The following is a 20,758-nucleotide window of genomic DNA, read 5'->3' as shown; positions in this document are numbered from 1 at the left end:
ATGTTTAAAGTAACAGCTGAAAAGAAAGTTTTTATGTAAGTGGAAGTATTCCTAGAATCAGCCTAGACTTCTGGTTGTGGAAGTAGGACAGACAAATTCCCTGGAATGACCCTTTCATTGACAAAAAATAATAATTCTGGATAATATTTAAGTGATTCTTAATGCTTTGAATGAGTAGGCAAATGTAATAAAAATACAGGCCAAAGATCAGGTGAAGAAGAAAAGTCAGAGAGACAAGTCAAAATGGAGCAAGCCAAATAGAGGTGAACCTTGGTGAACCGGATTGTATTGTGTGTGTGCATAGATTCTGTTCTGTGGGAGGGAAGGGTGAGGATGTGTGTGTGGTTGGGGGTGTGGACATGTGTGTGGAAGCCAGAGATTACCCCCCCCCCCCCAATTAGGAGCTGTCCACATTGTATTTGGAGACCAGGTCTTCCTGGCACCTGTGGTAGCTGGCCTGTGTGCCCCAGGGATCTGCCTGCTTCCACCTTCCCAGATCTGTGACTCCTGGTGCACTCTGCTGCATCAGGCTTTTTATGTGTTTGCTGGAGATCAAAGTCAGGCACTCATGTACAGCCACTGATGCCTATGGGACAGCTCAAACTGCAGGCCTCATAGGAAGACATAACCACCCTGCAGAGATGATCCCTCAGCCGAAAGATGAACTAAGAACAGGGACTGTGTAACGTGATAAAAGGGTTCCTAGAAAAACCTAGTCAACTTGTGGGACTTGGTGGCACATACCTTCAGTCCCAGCACTAGGCAGACAGAGGCAGGCAGATCTCTGTGAATTCAAGACCAGCCTGGTCTACAAGGTTCTAGGACAGTTACGGCTGTCACACAGAGAAACCCTGTCTCAAAAAACCAAAAACCAAAACCAAAACCAAACAAACAAAAAACAACCCCCGCAAAAGACCAAAGAACCCCTCTCCAAAAAAACAGTTAACTATAAAATGTTTTAGCATTCAGTTTAAGATTCAGATGAGAGTTCTTGCTATCATCATTTCTTTTCAGCAGAGTATTTGATGGTCAATTCAAATCAGTAAGGCATAGTAGGTAAAAGAAACAAAACTATTCGATTGTGATATGATTCTATTGTTATAAAATTCAAAGACTCTAGAGCAGTAGTGTTTAAATATTAAATAGTAAAATAAGCAGTAGAGTTGAAGTGTTGCTCTGATATAATGAATAAATTCGAAACAATTTTATTTCTTTATTACCACTCTATAGGAAATATTTTACAAAAAAAATTCCCAAATTAGAAAGTCAAAAGACTAATAAGAATCATACCAGTTCCCTGTCTCCTGAGATTTCTATCAAGTGTGGAACTCTGTCTGCCCTGTCACCTTCCTCCTCTCTCAGTACTTGACCCCAGAAGGCAGTACTCCAGGAACACTGGCCTGCAGGAAAAATGCCACCTGTCCTGCTTGCCTGCCACACACAGCTTACTACACCAGCTCTTGTTAATTCTTTTCAGCGGGAAAAACTGCAGATATTTTAATATTTTTTTTCCAGGCTTGCCAAGCTCAGTGAGATGTCTACTCAGAGATTAGACCATGATAATATGTAAATGCAACCCCCTAAGTACTATTATATTGCAAATAGTAATATGAATAATAGTGAATTACATTTTCTTCTATTAAAAACTTCAGAGTACCTATTTTTAGGACTGTGATCAGAGGCACTCACAATGTACAACATTTAACATACCATTATAGAATTTCTTACAAAACTAGGTTGTCCCCAAACTCTTGGTAATAGAATTATTTATCTTTATATTATACAGACTTCAAGGGGCTACTCCTGTGAGGCCTAAAGTCCTTAAGAGAGTGCCAGGACCAAAGCCAAACAAAAAGAAAGAAGGAAAAAGCACCGCATGAGCCTGTGGTTCCATGTGTGCAGCATGCTTCCTTATTAAGGAACAGACCACCATGTGAACCTGTTGAAGGCACGAGCACAGTTAGAAAACTAAATAAATATGAAGCTTGCATTAAGTAGTAAAAATAAAGGCTCATTCTGCAGGGGGGAAATACCCAGAGTGTTTTATTATTAAAGTCTTCAGATAGAACAGGGTCCATTCGTTCGTCAACACCAGGCCTCTCTTCTGTATGTCAAGTGGAAACTGATACTGAAGAATGTTGAATAGAATTCCCCTCTCAGAGCTGAGTTTTGCACGAAATGCTTCCCGCCTTGCTTTAGCGTAAGAGTCCCCTGTGGTACAAATGCAGCTATGTAGCACCCTTTGGAGAAGGTAATTCAGTTAGCTAGGATCAGGAGCTGGGAACAGAACTGAATATGATTCTTATGATAGGAAATGTGGGAGAGACCTAGCTAATGAGTTATTACTGGACTTGCAGTTCTCTGTGATTGCCTCATATGTTTCCTCTTCTGTGTAGACCAAATACTTAGCCAGTCAATCATATTTTCACATACTTGTTAGAATACCTGAAGTATAACCTGGTGATAAGATATCGAGGATGAAAACTTCAGTTTATAGTTTTTTATTTATGCTACTACAAGAGAGAAGCATAGTAGCATTCCCAAGGTAGAGAAAGGCAGAGTTACCATGACTCCATATCTAACCAGACATGTCTTCCTGGGCACAGCCTTTCCAGGGGTACCTCATGACTTCAACAGAGAGCCCTCGTGTATTGTTAGACACCTCTAATTTCTTCTTTCGAACAGACCATCCTCTGGTGTGTTTCTCACACTGAATCTGTGCCAATCCTCTACAGCAGGAGCTGCAACCAAAATTTAGGCTTATAAAGAAACATTGGCTTCAGGTGTTGACAAAACATTTGTCTTTTGGCCGTAGGTTTAGGTTTTGGTTTGCTTGGATCAGTACTGACTGGCTTGATTTCTCTTCTGTATGTAATACTGCTTCATGCATGGTGGTGTAGTATTTATTTCAGGTCAGCCTTCTTTCCTCAACAGCATGTGATCTAGGACAAGGTATTTCATCTTTATGAGACTCAATAGCAGCTTACTGAGTTGGTTTTAAGATTAAGGTAACAGGCATTCATTGAGAAGTGGCTGTTTTTGTTGTCTTAGTAAATACATATATCAGCTATATAGGAATTCATCTGATCTGTCATCATATTTCATACATAATTAAAATATTTTCTCAGCTTTCAAATCAAGGAAGCTGTAACTTGTGCCATGCTGGATTTTAGAAAAACTTTATTTTGTTTTTCATGGTTTTTATCTTTTCCTTAAATGCTTTGCTCTTTGATCTATGAGGTCAGAGTTATGTTCTTTGAAAAGTGTTAACACTGAGAAGTAATTTTTCAAGCTTATAAGCTTACTGCCATTTACAAAACTATCACAAGCACACTCTTATTTCTGTTTTCAGCCTGGCAGGGGGTCGGATATTATCGGTGATAAAGATGCATCTGATCAAAGGCCACAGCAGTGGAGATCCTTTCTATAAAGCAGTAGAGGAAGTTGTTCGGGATTTGGATTTGAGGATTAAAAATATTATCAATTCTCAAGAAGGTGTAGCTGTCAGCACCACCAACATCAGTCCTGTACCGGTAATGGATTTATTCTTCATTGTCCTTTTATATAAAACATAATCTCTTCTATTCATTGCAGAAATTGTTTGCTGTTTCTACTTGAGTCAGAAGAGTGCATTTTCTATGTTTTAAGGTGATGCAATCAGATTTAATTTTCTCAATAGGATTATGTTCAACTGAGGTAAATCATAACATCTTTGGGGAAAATGTATTTGTTAAAATAAGACATCAGATAATCTCTAGTGTGTCTTTCAGCACTGAATACTTAAGGTGCTTAGAGCTACTTTTTCATAATTGTTCTTATAATACTATTCTTTTTGTATTTACTCTGATGTACAATAACAGTCTGGTTTTTGACCCCAGTACTCATCTCTCTGCAGGACAGCAGCAGCCCTATTAGAACAGGTTTTGTCATCAGAAGTTAGTTTTCATTTATAGAGCCATGTAAGTTTTGTTACTAACTACATTTCCAGTTGATTACAATTCAGTCTCCCTTGTACTTGGGAATCTTGATTATACAACATATACTTCTTCCTTGACTTTCTTGTATAGATAGTCGATTTTAATAGATCATTACTACAGAAATGAATTACCATGATTTTAAATACAGAACAGAATTTTGGACTATGTATTATAGTGGGTCTATCTTTTCCCTTTTTCTTTCTTTGTTTTTATTTGAGACAGTCTTTCTGTGTAGTCCAGGTTGGTTTGGAACTCACTACGTAGCCCAGACAGGCCTGAAAGTCCTCTCATAGCCTCATGAATGCTGGAACTCCATGTGTAAACCGTTGTGCCTGTCTACATTGTGGTGTTTATTTGGTTAACAAAAGGCCCTTTTCATTAGGTGTCACCATGGCAGGCAGTGCATGAAGAAATTCTTTTGCTTTTGCTATTTATTCATTTTTTCATCCACAGGCCTTGGTGATCATTTTTATCTATTTCCCTACAAAAAAGCATGTTCTTAGATTGACTTTAAAGGCATCATGGGTAAGATTCTGGGATGCTACCCCATTTATTTCATGTGCATGCCAACATTTTGAGTGACTAGCTTGGCACAAAACTCAAGGGAGCTATCACAGCAAGTGTAAGCCAGGAACCATTGCCATCTCAGATCACTCAGAGTGCCAGCTTCCCATTTGTAGGCAGACAAAATCCTGACACAAACCACCTGTTCTTAGTTTTATGTTTTCCACTAAATCACGAATCTTGAAATCACCATCAAATAACACTCAGTGAAGGTACTAATAGCATTGTGACACTCTGATAGTGATGTAAACCATATGGTAAGTACTAGATCTGGTAGGCTCTGTGAAGGTACTAAAGCAATGTGGCACCCTCTGATAGTGATGTAACCATGTGGTAAGTCTAGGTTATGGTAGGTCTGTGAAGGTACTAAAGCAATGTGACACTCTGATAGTGATGTAAACTGTGGTAAGTACTAGGTCATGGTAGGTCTGTGAAGGTACTAATAGCAATGTGACACTCTGATAGTGATGTAAACTGTGGTAAGTCTAGATCATGGTAGGCTCTGAGAAGGTACTAATAGCAATGTGGTACTCTCTGATAGTGATGTAACCATATAGTAAGTACTAGATCATGGTAGACTCGTGGCTTTACTTTGAGTGCAGCTGTGCATTACAGTTTATCGGTAGCCCAAGCTGAGAGAGGGGGGGAGGGACAGAAGGAGAGGGAGAGGGAGAGGAGGGAGAGAAGCCGAAACTGTGTCGATAAATGCTGAGGGGACTGGCACAAGTGCCCTGAGGGCCCCGGAAGAGCAGCTCTGATATTTGGGCACAGTGACTGTCACCTCAGTGGACAAGGCACTACCATCGCTTTTTTTTTTTTTTTTTTTTTTTTTTTAGTTTTTCAAGACAGGGTCTCTCTATGTAGCTTTGTGCCTTTCCTAGAACTCACTCGGTAGCTCAGGCTGGCCTCGAACTCACAGAGCTCCACCTGGCTCTGCCTCCCGAGTGCTGGGATTAAAGGTGTGCGCCACCACCGCCCGGCCTTATTTTTGCTTTTTTGAGACAGGGGTCTCATTATAACCCAGGTGAATCTTCAACTTACGTAACTGAAGCTAGTCTTGAACTCATACTCTTGCCTCTGCCTCCCCACTGCTGGGATTATAGGCGTGTGCCACCACATCTGGCTCGTGATTAGATCTTAAGCACATGTGGGTTTGTTTTAGATTGCCAGACCCCCCACCCCTTTTGTCTAAGAGAAAAAGCACACAGCGATAGAGAGCTGAAGTCATGGGGTTGAGGCCACACTGTGCCCTACCTAGATAATGACTAGATGGTTCCATCTTACAAGCCTAATGCTATTCACCTCAGAAACAAATGTCTTCCTTTGATGATATTCTTATATGTCTGAAAATTGGTAAGATTGATTACAGTGTGGTATAAGGAGAAATGTCTACATATCTTATATCTACTTTCTATGGGTGATTTTCTGTGATTTCAGCAATAAAGAAGAGTGGCATTGAAATTGAAATTCGTGGCTGACTCACCTAAATGGGGTGATTATTATACATAACTTAAACATATTTTTTGTTTTAGCCAAAATCTTTTGCCATAAACCATGATACTGCATACTGTGGCAGAGATGCTGTGAAAATTTTACTGGTTCTTTTGGATGAAGATGCAGCCAGTGCTCCCACCAGAAACAGAGCAGAGCTTTTATATAATGACGAGAGTACAGTTCCACACAATGGAACTTCTCTTCTTACACTCTTTAGGTATGTAATATGCAAGCTCTATGTGTATAAGGACTAACATGAGGTGTATATGTATGTGTGTGTGTGTGTGTGTATATATATATATATATATATACCATATATATATATATATATATATATTACCTTGTTGATTATCAGAGAAATTTATACTTCTGATAGGAAACTTGGAAGCAGCTGGATAATATGGAAAAAGTGAACAAAAGCTAAAGGAAGATTGGGCATTTTACTGTAGCACAGTTATATTTATAATGTAACATTTAAGTGTGGTAGGTGGTTTGGGTTTTAATAGTTCCATTTAAGTCTTTTGCTGTAAAAAATATTTCTTTGTTTTGGTATGTTTTAAATGTCAGCCCTTAAAGCAATTCCTTTTAGTAGTGTCCCCACTGTCTAAGTGAAGAATCGAGACTTGTGAGTGATTGCATAGTATTCCCAAGAGAGCTCAGTTAACAAGTAGCAAAGGTTTCTTCTCCCTAACTTGAAGTCGCTCTTTGTGACCACTGTTCTGCGTAAGACTAGGATGGACATGCCCACCATGTTTACAGCAGAATCAGCATTTGTTGGCTTCCTTGTATATTATGGAGACAGATTTGCTAAGTGAATGTTGGTGTCACATAAACACCTTGACACTGCCTCGTTGTTGCTCCAGCAGCCGTAATAAATGCCATAGGCTGATATGACCGCTGTTAAACACCAGAAACCTAATGTGACGTGAGAACAGCATGGGTGGTGTAGGCGGCTCAGGCGGGTTCTGTTAAGAACGCTGCCTCCTTAGAAGATGACAGTTGTGTTTTGTTTTCCCTACATGACCTTTCTTCAGTGTGTGCACATAATGCCCTCTCTCTTGTCCCTTTCTTACCAGGCATTTGTCCTCCCTAGTTGAGAGTTTACCCTTATGAGCGCCTTTAGCTGTAAATGTCTCTTCGAATCCTTGCCACAGGATCGCAGGCTTTTTTTGTTTTGTTGTTTGTTTGTTTGTTTTTCTTGTAAATATGCTGCTATGGGAGTAGGGAGAAAACTAGTTTAAAAGCTACTCTGGCTTATAAGTGTTATAGTTTATTTTAGTTGCTACCAAAAGCTATCTTAGACTGGATAATTTATAAATAAATTCATTTCTTGTAGTTCAGAGGCTAAAATCCCACTCTCTCAGTGTCCGCAGATTGGTTGCCATTTATGGGTTGAGGCCCGTTCCTCATGCATTGTACCTGCCCATGCATCTTCACAGGTAGAAAACTTGAAAGGACAACCATGGCCAAGCAGGGTCTCATGCTCTTTTATCAGAACACTAATCCAAATCATTAACCTGAAAACCTTCTAAAGGCCTTCCCTCTTAATATTGTCTCATTGGCAACTAAATGTCAATATAAAATTTGAAAGGGCAGAAATATTCAAGTTCTATTAATATGTGTGTCTTTTTCTTTTACATAGGTCTCCCACACAAGCGAATAATACATCAATTAAACCCCTCAGAGAGCGAATCCATAAGTCAGTGCAAGCAGAAAAAATTAAGGTATAAGAAGATTTAATCATAAAATGTCAAATATTGATTTATTTTGGAAGAAATAAGTATATAAAACTGGGCTGAATATTGCAAATATGCAATTCATGTAACAATAAGAAGGAAATGAAAAATAAGCAATGATAATGATCGTTGGTATAGAAACACATTGCTTTCTAATTTCCTGGAGCTGAATGAAAGACAGAGGTAAGCACTTGCCGTTGTAAATGTTCCATCAGTGTCTGTCGAGCGAATGAAAGGAGAAGTAAGGAGCTGTGGCCTTGTCTGTGCTTCTGATGTCCCAGTGCATGGAGACTCAGTGTGTTGTCATCACTGTAACAAGGACTGAGATAATCAACTGTCATAAATTCTGAAGACATAATGCTGGGAGATCGTTAGTTATAGATTCCATGAGAGTCTTTACATTGTTTCTTAGTGGGTGTTTATGTTTTCATTTAACTTGAAGTCGGTGTTCTGATCTTCTAGTAGAACATTTGTGTGTGTGTGTATACACACTGTGTATATGTATGTATGTATATATATTATACACACACACACTGAGCAGATTGTATGTATATATGTATACAACTAACATGTATATATGTATACATCTAACATACATATATACACACATACATATACAGGTATACATATATGCACACAATCTGCTCAGTCTGTATAATGTTACTTGTATGTATTTACTTTCATGGCTGACCATTTGGTATTAGATAACTAATTGGTGTGGTTTTCCCTGGGGAAGACTAGTTTTCGACTCTCAGCATTCTTGTGTTGCTCATGGTTCTCCGTGGAGAGGCCTCTTGAGAGCCCTAACCCCCTCCCTCCCTCCTCCCTCTCTCCTCTCTCCCCCCCTCCCCCCCTCCTTGCCCTCATCTATGTTAGCGTGTCTGTTGGTGTCGTCCTTGTGTAGGTCATGTGACCCAATCTCACAACAAACTCCCTGATCCTCTGGCTTTTAAAAGTCTTTCTGTCCTCTCCTCTCTCTTGATCCCTAAGCCTTAGATCTTGGAGTTGTATTGTAGATGTATCCCTTGGGATTGGGCTCCACAGCTAACCGTTTTGTTGGCGATGGTTTTCTGTAGTAGTCTCCATCTGTTGTGAAGAGAATTTTGCTTGGTAAGTGGTGAGGACTACATGTATATGTGGGTATAAGGACAAATATTTAGAATGTAGTTTGGAATTGTGCCTTTTTAGAAATCTCAAGTCTCGGCTAATTAGTATAAAATGAAAACAAATTCATGTGTGTTAGAGAAATAGAAAAGATCCTCTGATTTAGTGTCATTTACATAGGGAATGCTGTCTAATATTACAGTGACCATGCAGTATCTGATGTCACTTTGCACATTCATGAAATTAAACTTACGTTGCTTTGTTGTTTAACAGCGAAGTCTAGTCTACACAGCTCTGGAACTAAAAGACAATAAAGAGTTCATAACTGTGCTTTATAGTAAGTAGCCTTTGTAAAAGCAAAACGTGGAATCTCTCAGTGTAGCCAGACACGTAACTGAAGCATGGCTGGGTAAAGTACTTGTTAGGAATAACAAGAAATGTCGCTAACATTCCCTCCTAGAGTGATGATGAAATCGTAGTCCAGCCACTTATTGCTCTATCTTTCTGCTACTTTTGCCCTTTTGACATAGAGTTGTGGTGAGGTTTTTGTTTGGTTTTGTTTTCTTTGTTATGGAAATTACATGCAGTCTGCACTTGAAATACTTAGAGCATTTTAAAAGAAGAAAATGTTTGAGGATTTAGATTTTCAAATCGATACTACATGGAAAATTAGTTCTCCTTAGATTTGAGTTTCCTTATTCATAAATATAAATGAATACTTTTCTGGTCACAAACTTAGGTCTTTAACTTTCATTGTACACTGTGGTCTACTAGGAAACTTGCATCTGATTGTCCAATAAATTCATCCCTATGAAGGAAACTGAAAGGTTCTCACTAAACCTCCATGGTTTTGATACAGACCTTTGGAGAATATTTCTCCCATTTCTTTACCATTACTTTTAAACTAGTTTAAATAGCTTATTAAATTGCCTTTTTTTTTTAATTAGAAGATTTTCAAGGGCACATTAGCCTCCATAAACTCCTGTGGATGGTTTTATCCCTTCTGTCTTGATTTGGCAGCACCTTGCCTATCTGCGTCAACTGAAAGGCTGGACATGCTTCTTCTCTACTGTGTCTTTAATGCCTTTGACCATCTCAATGGGTCCATGCTGTATATATATTTGTGTACTTAATAATGTAAACTACTCGACCCACAAAGTATGGGATCCTTAACCAAGAAGAAGTAGGTGGAGTGAAATTTAGATAGTTGTGGCGTGAGAAAGTTGCCCTCTCTGTAACTCTGTGGCTTCCATAGATGGTTCTTGTCCTGTGGTGTTGGAAAATTCTGTCTTAGATAACCAGGTTTAGCCTGGGAACTTGAAAACTTGAAAGCATGTCCAAATTAAAAGGTGAATTGAGATGGAGTCTCAGCATCTCCTCTCCCTGGCTTCCTAAAATGAATGGAAAAGTAATTAACCCTGACAAAAGTAGGGCTAAGGAGATGGGGACTTAGTGAAGTGTCTGCCGCACAAGCACAGAGACTGGAGTTCAGGTTCCTAGCACGGCATGCGCCCATACCCAGGGCCCTGGGAGGGGGAGGCAGGCTGTGGGAGGGACAGGTAGTCACAGGGTCCTGGTGAGCACTGGCTAGCCAGTCCAGTCAAATGGCAAGCTGAGACTTCAGGGAGAGACCCTGCCTCGCGAATTTAGGTGATAAAGTGATTGAGGAAAACATCCTGACAACAATCTCTGACTTCCACACGTGCCAGGTTAAATGAGGGCAGCTTTGTGTACACACACACACACCCCCCAGAAGTAATCACTGAGAACTAACAACAAAGAATATTATAATAAATTACAGTCAAAATGGCCCACAACAGAAGCTGAAGGTCTCAAAGGGAAGAAGCTTAGCATGACTTAGCAACTTAATTTAGTCTTGGTTACCAGATAGAGAGATGCAATACTAGTCTAGTCCTAGTTACCAGATAGAGAGATGCAGTACTAATCTAGTCCTAGTTACCAGATACAGAGATGCAGTACTAATCTAGTCCTAGTCATCAGATAGAGAGATGCAGTTCTAGTGAATATACAGAATTATGAGAATTGTCCCTAGGATTTCCCAAACTGAGAAGCCAAATAAATGTGTGTGTTTCTCTTTTCTCTTTATTTTTCAAAGAAATGATAGGCACAGCAATTAGATAGTAATGTGTGAGAATGAACTCTGAGATTATATATTGAGAGAAGTGGAGGCTCTTGGGCTCCATACTAAATCTTATCCAACCAGGTCTCTAATTAGAATGAAGCAGAATCCTGACTAGATAAAGTAGACCTTCTGATTATATATATATAAATAATATATATATATATATATATTATTTATATATATATAAATAAACTCAAGAAGAGGACCCAGAAACCAGAACCTTCTTTAGACTGTTGCCTCAGATGACCTCGATATCTACCCCCACCATTCCTTGGGCAACAGAGAAACAAGGGCCAGAAAATATGTGACTCTGGGGAGAAATCAGATGCTTTCAAATAAGAACCAAGGAACAGCATTGAGTAACTAGTCACAGACTGGAGACTTCTTTTCCTAGCTATGGGGTAGTAGGTTGTGGCTGAACACCACTTCTCTTACAGTAACATGATTACAAAAGGCAGATAAGCTTGGAAAACACATTTTAAAGACACGGTAGAGCTGTGAAGCAGAAGTATTAATATAAAGCAAGAATCCAGAGAGAATGAAATCCTGCTCAGATAGACAGTCCATTGTTGATTGTTCCCTTCTGGTATCATTTGCCAGCTGGGATATATGCTGAGGATGGCTACTGGCCACTTAAAGGACCTCCATGGAAGGAAGGGGACAAGTTAGCGGAATTGTGGTGTTTTGAGAGGCTGGTCACCCTTTGAAATCTCAAGACCACCTAAATCTGCAGCAGGATTTTTCTTCTACTAAGGACACTTAAGAATTTTGTCGTAAATAGAGTTAACCCTTGTTAACTCTAGAGGCTGTTTTGCAGACCACACTTCCAGCAAGCAGCAGGGCGAGGTTTAGAGTTAGGTTCCAGAGTTCAAAGTTTGATTATCACTGAAAAGTAAATAAGAGGCTCATTTAAAATATAAAATTATAATGTTATTGCTTCAGTGAATTTTTTCTATTTAGCTCTGCAATTGAATTTGCTCTGATAGAAAAATATGTATGTACAAATTCTTCAGTATCAAATAAAAGATAGTAAAAATCTCTATTCTTTTGAAAATGTGGTAATGTAAGAATAAGATAAATTTGGATTCATTTACTTTAGATACATAGTTAGCAGGTATTTTGAAGACAGTTTCCCTTTTCAAGCTTGTTAATGGTACAGTGGTAGCGTAAGACTTTCATTTTCTGGCTAACTCAGTGTCTCTTCCTGTTCAGTGCTTTGACTCATTCATCTTAATTTAACTAGAGTCAGGCTTTCCTATGTGAAGTACTTTTTCCTCAAACTGGGAACCTCCTAATAATTTTAATTTAAAAAGAGCTGTGGCAAAGGACTTTTCCAATGCTTGGCAAGTCTGAAGTTCGTTGCAATTTCACTGTGGATAGAAATCTTCCCAATGGAGGGAAATCACTCCACCAAAGAACACTTTCAATCTATTTCTCTCTTGTGACTTGAACATAAAATGATTTTAACAGCCATGTATGAATCTGGACATTATCTGGGTTTTTTAGTACTTCAAAAGCACTTTCAGGAGGGAATTGTTTTGCTTATTTGTGATTCTAAGTCAAATACACAGAGAGCTTTGGAAGATTTGCAACAGGAAGTAATCTCAATTCTATGTGACCACTAATCTTGTGCAGAAACATTCAACTTTTATGAACAAAGGAAAAGCATTTCCTTTCAAGTTATAAATACAAGCCACTTTATCTTGCACTGTTTTAATAATTAAATGAAGACACTGATGATAAGGTCCTTGTCCTGAGCTACATTCTAGAATCTCTTTAGAACTGACCTGGACCTGAGAAGTCTGATCCAGCAGAACTTATTTTATATACTCACTTCATCTGTGTTATAATAGCTATCCAGTATCTTTATTAGGTCTCTAGAGTGTACATGTATATATCATATATATATGTCTCCATATGTGCATACATGGGGTATATTCATAATCTCTATACCCCTGATTTTGGTGTTTGAAACAAGGGGACACACACACACACACACTTTTTTTTTTTATTTTTTTTGAAACAGTGTCACTATGTAACCCTGGTTGGCCTAGAACTTGCTATGTAGAGACTAGGCTGACTTTGAACTCACAGAGACCTACCTGCATCTGCCTCCTGAGTGCTGAGGTTAAAGGTGTATGCCATGCCAATCAATGTCTATATTTTTTTTACTTCTGTAATGCTGACAGTTCTATGAGGTGAATATTATTACACTTAGGTGAGAACACATTAGAAGTTGATGATTTATTCAAGATTATCTAGTTATCAAGGGTCTGTCAAGATGGCTCAGTGGATAAAGGTGTTTGCCACCAAACCTAACAACCCGAGTTCTATCCTTGGGACCCACATGGTGGAAGGAGAAAACTGACTCCATCAGTTGTCCTCGGATCTGTAAAACCCACGTACCTGTGATTTCAGATTGCCCTCGAGCCAACTTACCTTCATCTTGTACATATATACTTGATGGTTTTTAATCTAAATATAGAACTTTGTTTTTCTGAATCTATTTTCTTCCTTTTATTTTTTTATGTGGTTAGAGTCTGGAAGTTTTCAGTCTTTGAAATTCCTTTCTGCTTGTGTCAACAGAAGATTTTATAAATAAAACCCCTTTGTGATTATAGACACTTTCTGGTTATCTCTTGAATACTCTGTGCCTATCATGTAGTATAGAGACTCAATAAATAGTACTTTATTTGAAAAGACTTTTGTAGAGGAAGAGACTAAAGAAAATCCATATACAACACTTCACAAATAGAAAAAAACGTTTGAGTTGGGTATCCTGGGGCATATCCATAATCCCTGCAGCCTTGCACTCTGGGGTCTAAGACAAGGAGGATCTCAGGTTCGAGGCCAGCCTGGGTTGCATGGTAAGATTGTGTCTTAAACAAGCATACAGGCAGAAAACCCCTCAATGTAGTTACTCGTTGCTATTTTAGACACAGCTATTCCAAGGTCACGTAGAACTCTTATGCTTTTTGTATTTTGATATGTATTTCATGGTTAATAATTTTTTTCTCACCTGTACCTGTCCTTCTTGCTATAAGAACATGCTGTCTTGTAACGTAGTTTTCTGAATTTGACATGTCACTGAGGGCTTTGCTATTTCCCTATGTGGTGCCTGAAGAGGAACTCTAGCAGGAGAGATGGTTACACTAGTTCTTGACTACATGTAATGGGAAACAAAAGTTTTTTCTTAGATTGTATATTAAAAGTAAATAAAGAAATTATAAGAAAATGTATGTTCTTGCTCAACATGAAACTGAGAAAACAGACTATCCTGAGCAGTGTAATTTCTGTCTTTTTATTGGCATGTCCTGTAGGTGGTTCCAAAAGTTTGTAAGGGGCAGTAGCGATGTGTAGGTGCACACTCTCCAGATGCTAAGGGAATGACCTAAACCAGTCTTGGCCTACGCGGTCTTACCATACTTCCTGTAACTCGTTGTTTGTCTGAGGAAGGCAGTGAGACGGCGTCACCATGTAGCCCAGGCTGGACTAGAACTCTGTACTGCCTCAGTCTCCAGATGCTAGTATTAAATGTGTACATCATTTGGCTCTCTGTAACTTTATAAGCAAGTTTATAACTCTTTGTAAGCAGTAGAAAGAGTTACCCAAAGTGTTGTGCTCCGGGAAGGCTTGTGGTGAAATGATACAACCGAAGGTGTGTTCCTGGGGATTCACAGATGCCTAGTGAGTGGTGCTGCTGTCACCAGCCTGCTGCTGTCAGCAGCCTGCTCGTTTCTCCTTTCTGTAAAAAATAGCTTTTCACTTCTTTTTGATTAGCAAACTCCAATTGTCTAGTTCTTCATTGAAAAATATGGAACACAATTTGTACTAATGTGGAAATGGCTTTCATTAGTTTAAAGGAGAGTTTATCACTCTAAATGAAATTGGCTTTTATGAAGCAGCTGGGAAGGAGGACTTTCTCATATCTTTTAAACTGTGGTCAGTGATTGTATTGCTATCATCTTCGCAAACATCTGCATGAATTAGAACACTGGTCTCTGATTATATAACATAAAATGTAATTACTGAATATAATATATAATTATATTTTAATCAATAAATTCTCTTAGTAATATCCAACGTAAGTATAATTTGAAGGGTAAAAGGATATGAGGTAGCTTCTAACGACTTGGAGACATCTCCCCATAATAATTAATGGTTATCGACCAAGTGTGACTGATGATATATTCACATTTTATGTGTAGACTAGATGTTCTGAAATGTATTCCTATTCCTATAATAGCTCAGCAGTCTCATATTTGCATAATGCATCTCCAGACTGCTTGTTTTCCTGTCCTGGTTCATAGATTAGCTTTCCCCCTCTCCCTCCTCCCTTCCCCCTTGCCCTCCAGTGTCTTAGTACATAATCCAGGCCGTCCTTCAACTTTTGATCCTCCTACTTTAGCCTCGGAGTGTTAGGACTACAGTTGTAGGTCGACATACTCTGCTTAGAATTAACTTTATCTGTCTGATTTTCTCCTGTTTATGAGAAAGTTGGCCTTTCATTTCTTATCTCTGAGGTTAAAGACAAGTGTATATTTTGAAATTTTGACCATTAAAACTCTTGGTTGAGTCTTTCTAGAATGGTATAGTTAAAAACTCTTTCTGGTTTTCCCAAATATTTGTTTTAACCAAGAAATAATGTCTTTCCATGTTGTTTGTGGTCCTCTTGCTCAACATTTGCTATTTCTGTTTCTTCTAACTTCTCAGTTCCCATTTTTGTCTTCTTATTTCTCCTTCCACCAATTTCTTTTTTTTATTATTAAGAAGTTTTCTGTTCATTTTACATAGCAACCACAGGTGCCCCTCTCCTCCCTCCTCCAACCACCTCCTCCCCCAGCCTTCCCCTCCAACCCACTCCCCATTCTTACTTCTTCCAAGGCAAGAACTCTCATGGGGAGTCAGCAGAGCCTGGTACATTCATTGAGGCAGGTCCAAGCCCCTCCCCCTGAACCAAGGCTGTGTAATGTGCCCCACCTTAGGCACTGGGCTCCAAAAAGCCCACTCATGTAGCAGAGACGAATCCTGATCCCACCCACTACCAGGGGCCCCTTAAGCAGCTAAACAACTGTCTCGCCTATGCAGAGGGCCTAGTCCACTCCCATGCAGGCTCCACAGCTATTGGTCCACAATTTATGAGTTCCTACTAGTTTGGTTCGGTTGTCTCTGTAGGTTTCCTCATCATGATATTGATGCCCCTTGCTCATAGAATCCCTCTTCTCTCTCTTCGACTGGGCTCCTGGAGCTTGGCCTGGTGCTTGGCTGTCCTTCCACCAATTTCTTTAATGGCATGTACTACTTTTTCTTATGGAGTGTTGTGCTCTTTTTTTAATATAGGATATAGAACTCCCATTTTTTATGATTGTGTGATGTATTCAGTTATCATAACACTCACTCCAAAGCAGCCCAAAGGATTGTTACAAAACCTCTAGAGTATAAAATTGCGTTTTAGAACTGTTATAAAAATATAAAATATATGGGTAATGCTAGATATTGCTAAAAAGAACTAAGAGGCTAGCCATAGTAACAAGTGAGTTTGAAAACTGAAACAAAATATAGATAAAAGTTCCCAGTGAATGGTGGGATTTGTAAGAGCAGTCTTTATATTATGCGTCACTTACTAGGGAGCATTTATATAACTAAATGGAAAATAAGACCAAATATAATTGCATATTTTTTCTTTGTGTTATCAGATGAGGCAGACCTTAATTAGATCACAGTTCGCTTGTACTTACAAAGATGACTACATGACAAGCAGGAATCGGTGGAATGTTAATTCACCCTCAAAGCCGTTGTGTGCTCTTCACTTGGAAAACGATATTGCTGGTAATTATCCTTGTTTGAATAATTTGTCCCCCATTTCTCTTTGCAAATACTAAGAAATGTAAAGACTTGTATTTTAAGGCCTGGATTTTTTTAAGAAATTGAACCTAAGTTCAGATTTATGGATAGGAATAGGATATAATTTAATCTAACTAAGTGGATTTAAAAAACAATTCATAGTATGTACCTGTTGTATTTTTACATAGATGTTTGTTGTTTTGGATGAGAGGTGTCATAGTAAAATGAAATAATAAAAAGATAATATAGCTTCTTCATGGCATCTAATTGAGTATGATTATTATATTATAAATAATATGTCTTTAAATACTCTAGCCATTTTAATGATTATTTTATATGTCTCATGACTTATAATACTAAATATTACATGAATCCTCTCCCCTTGTCATTCTTATAACAGAAGGTGCACACTCCTCTGTTGGAAGAGCAAGAATTGAAACAAGTTCTGAAAATGTGCATCTGGACAGAAGTAAAGATGACAAAATCCCCAGAAAATCTGCAGAAAATAGAGTATCGAAAAGGAAGCAGGTGGACGTAGACAGTGACAGTATTCACCGGGATAATGGACGTGAACCATCCCGACACCGAAATGTGAAGTTGCCTAAAGTACCCGATGACTCACACAAGAAGGCTGGTGGCAAACTGGCCGGAGGAGCAAAGGGCAGTAGGTGTGCTGCCGGGGGCAAGCTGATTCCTGGCCAGACCAAGCTAACTCAGTTTTTTAGGCTGTGATTTTCTCATCTATATGCCTTAGATCTAGATATATAAGACCATTCACCAAAGCCATGAGCTGACTTTTAAATATCAAGATGTAAATTCTGGTGCTTTACTACTTTAATAAGTGTATGTGAGGCTCACATGTTAACCACTGTTCAAAAATACCAGGAAGTCAGAATTATGCAGAATCTTTATGAAGTTTAATGCACAAGCCAAAGCACATCATTTAGATGATTACGTATCTTAACTATTTGAAAACAGACATTTGGGGTAATATATAAGTCATATCAACATTAAGGGCTTTGCTCTCCATTTTCAATGAGTTATTTTCTTCTGAAAGGATGATGTGGACCAGCAGGTTTCAGACTTGCCAGCAGGGTCGGTAGACTCTTCCCAGCATGCACCTGAGCACTGGGAGGGAACAAACAATGACTATAATTACCACACAGAATTCAGAAAAATTATGGACCTATTATACTGAATTCTGAATAAATCAAGCCACAGTTACTGATTTTTAAAAATTCCCCATTTTGGCAGGGTCACCTGCTGTCTGGTAGAACTGAACCATGGTCTTATTAGATTTTGTTATGGTCAGATCAGTTAAGCTCCGAGCTCTTTTTATAGCATTAAAATAGAGGAATTGAATTTTTAAAAGGCTACTCACTGTCAAAATCTCTCCTTCCTATAGGAAATTTAGCTGAGTTTTCTTCATCCCCAATTTCTCTCTTTTCTTGTGTTGACTCAGTATTCTGAACTCCATTCTCAGCTGGAAAAGCTACTGATCCTTTCAGAGCGAGATAAGGTTTTATAGCCAGATTCAGTGGCAGACCATGATTTATGAGGTTCTGTTTGGAGCCTGTGTTCTGTAAAGAGAAGGTTGGTTTGTATTCCAGCCATCTTCTTCAGAATAGAGCTAAAATGCAGTTGCACAACATTCTTGCTGATCAGTTCTAAGATGTGCTACACTGTTTTTCACTTCTAAAATATCTTAGATACAAGAAACAAAGTTTTTGATAAGATGGGGAAGTACCTGGCATGTATGAAATCATATTAGTTATCTTAACGCACACTGTGACTCTGTTTGCTTGTATTCCCGTTTACAAAATGAAAATACCAAGTTTACCTTTAGGTTATTTATAATTATAAAAGTAATTTTCACTGCTATTGTAATAAAAGTCAGACTACATGTACTTACCTTTGAGTTTTTGTTTTCATCATCGTTCATGAAACTGCTGTCATCATTTTTATATTGTTCCAGAGAAGGAGCAGCAACTGATCTTTCTGCAGTATCCTCCTTCTGAAAGGCTTTTCCCATCCTAAATGTATTAAATACCATGTCATCTTCTACATTTCTTATGGACTTGGAAGCTGAAAGTAAAATACCTTGAGAAAACAAAGAAAAAGTCAGCATTAATATGTAGGAAGAGAGACTCATTTTTGCCATCCTTAGTTCGATGCTTGCATAAAGCCAAATGGGTAAAATGAAGAATTCCGCACTCTGCCAGTGGCCAGATGATTCCCTACCTTTATATGTTTCTGCATGAATAGAAAACACTTGAAGGACTTATCTTTTCATCATTTAGAATTGACTCATCTAGCCTTTTGTAAAGCTGCTAATGCCTGATTGTTTGGGCTTTAGTGGCCTCTTGTGTATTTTGTGTGTGAATTTTCTGAGAATCTGATTAAGGCCTTTGATAGAAGGCTTTCTGTTGAGTAGATTATAGGCTCTTGAAAGTGGGTTGTTATTAAGGAAGACCACAGGACACCAGGCTCTTTGAATATTACTGTTTCCTTCTTTGTATTTCCTGATTAAGCTATTAAAACACAAGTTATTTCATTCACGGATGATAAGGATAAAGTTTTATGCTCTTTTAATCCTTATTAATAAAAGTTATCTCCAGACAAGATTTTTATTTTATAAATACTTGATATGATCTTTTGTGATTAAAGTACATATGCTTGTCAGTATTAACAAAACAAACAGACCAAAAAACTGTTCATTCTTCATCCAAAACTGATCTGTCTGATGTGTTTTATCTTAGTTCCAAGAGAATAATAAATTATTAGTAAATTTAGTAACTAAGTGATAAAAAGTCTGTGAAAAAATATTTATGGTTTCCATAGAGATTAATTTTAGACATTTTATGTTTTTGCTTTGTTTCTTATTTATTGAGACAGGGTCTTGCCTTGTAGCCCTGGCTCTCCTTCCATCTATGGCAATCCCTCTGCCTCAGCCTACCAACGGTTGGGATTACAGGTATGTGCTGTGCCACCATATTCAGTTTAGAAATTATGTCTTTGAATCACACATTTCAGACTTAATTTCTAAGACTTTACTGTATTCTCATGCATGTCTTTGTGTGTGTGTGTGTGTGTGTGTGTGTGTGTGTGTGTGTGTGTGTGTGTCTATAAAGCTGTGATTCTAGGGGTAGAATTTTAGGCCATAGCATATGTATATCTTTGGTTTTAGAAATGCTTTCATTTAACAGGGCACAAGAATCCCTCTTGCCACATGTTTGGACCTGACAAGCTTGAGTATCTTGGTATACTTTAAGTTTTCACTTCCCTAATTACCAAAGGTGTTAGGCTTGTCTTTTCCCTGTGATTTTATATGCTCTCTCCCCTCATCCTGAGATTTGAACTCAGGACTGCACATGTTGGGCTCATGCTCTACCACTGAACTGCATCTCTAGCCTTTTTTTTTTTCTTCTAGTTTTCATTCTTTAGATGGTGTGGCACTGTTTTCCAGTGTGGCCTCGAACTCACCCTGTAGCTGAGGCAGGCCTTAAATTTTCAATTCTCTTTAACGTTCAGAGTAGCTAGAAAGCAGGTCCGACTTTTGGTTCTCTTTTGATAATTGATTATGAGCACTCTTTATACACTATTCTGGACATTAATTGTTAGATATGCATGTTGAGAATATGTTTCTCAGTTTGGAGCTTGTTATTTCAACTTTTTTGTGGTGTGTTTTGATGACTTAGGCTGCTTAATATTAATATGTAATTTTTTTCTTCATGTTTAATTATTAATATGTGCATTCTAAAGAAATTTTCCTGAGATTATTAACATATTTTCATATATTTTATTTTTAAACTTAAATATTTTTATTTTTACATTTATTATATATTAATTAGTTCTAAATTATTTAGAACGTTGCCAATGGTAGAATATTTAGACTT

The 20,758-nt window shown here is 38.2% G+C and overlaps 2 protein-coding genes across 2 annotated transcripts in view; one reads left to right on the top strand and one right to left on the bottom strand.

The window, feature by feature from the left end:
- Parpbp (PARP1 binding protein) overlaps positions 1-17,598 on the top strand; it is a 55,913-nt gene extending 38,315 nt beyond the window's left edge. Inside the window, exons 7-11 of the mRNA XM_052753033.1 lie at positions 3,353-3,533; positions 6,074-6,252; positions 7,678-7,759; positions 16,715-16,847; positions 17,263-17,598. Coding sequence (XP_052608993.1) covers positions 3,353-3,533; positions 6,074-6,252; positions 7,678-7,759; positions 16,715-16,847; positions 17,263-17,594 — 907 coding nt within the window. The 3' untranslated portion in view covers positions 17,595-17,598. The remainder of the gene's footprint in view (positions 1-3,352; positions 3,534-6,073; positions 6,253-7,677; positions 7,760-16,714; positions 16,848-17,262) is intronic.
- Positions 17,599-17,605: 7 nt separating this feature from the next.
- Pmch (pro-melanin concentrating hormone) lies at positions 17,606-20,545 on the bottom strand. The gene is made up of 3 exons (XM_052753032.1): positions 18,775-20,545; positions 18,244-18,442; positions 17,606-17,990 (listed from the first exon to the last, which is right to left on the bottom strand). The coding sequence occupies exons 1-3, from the start codon at positions 19,021-19,023 to the stop codon at positions 17,941-17,943; spliced, it is 498 nt and encodes a 165-aa protein (XP_052608992.1). The 5' UTR covers positions 19,024-20,545; the 3' UTR covers positions 17,606-17,940.
- Positions 20,546-20,758: the final 213 nt, after the last annotated feature.

The sequence above is a fragment of the Peromyscus californicus genome, unplaced genomic scaffold (assembly GCF_007827085.1).
Source record: "Peromyscus californicus insignis strain IS unplaced genomic scaffold, ASM782708v3 Scaffold_24__1_contigs__length_46423439, whole genome shotgun sequence".
NCBI classification, from domain to species: domain Eukaryota; kingdom Metazoa; phylum Chordata; class Mammalia; order Rodentia; family Cricetidae; genus Peromyscus; species Peromyscus californicus.
Note: the sequence above shows the minus strand (reverse complement) of the source record. Positions and strands in the feature narration are given on the sequence as shown.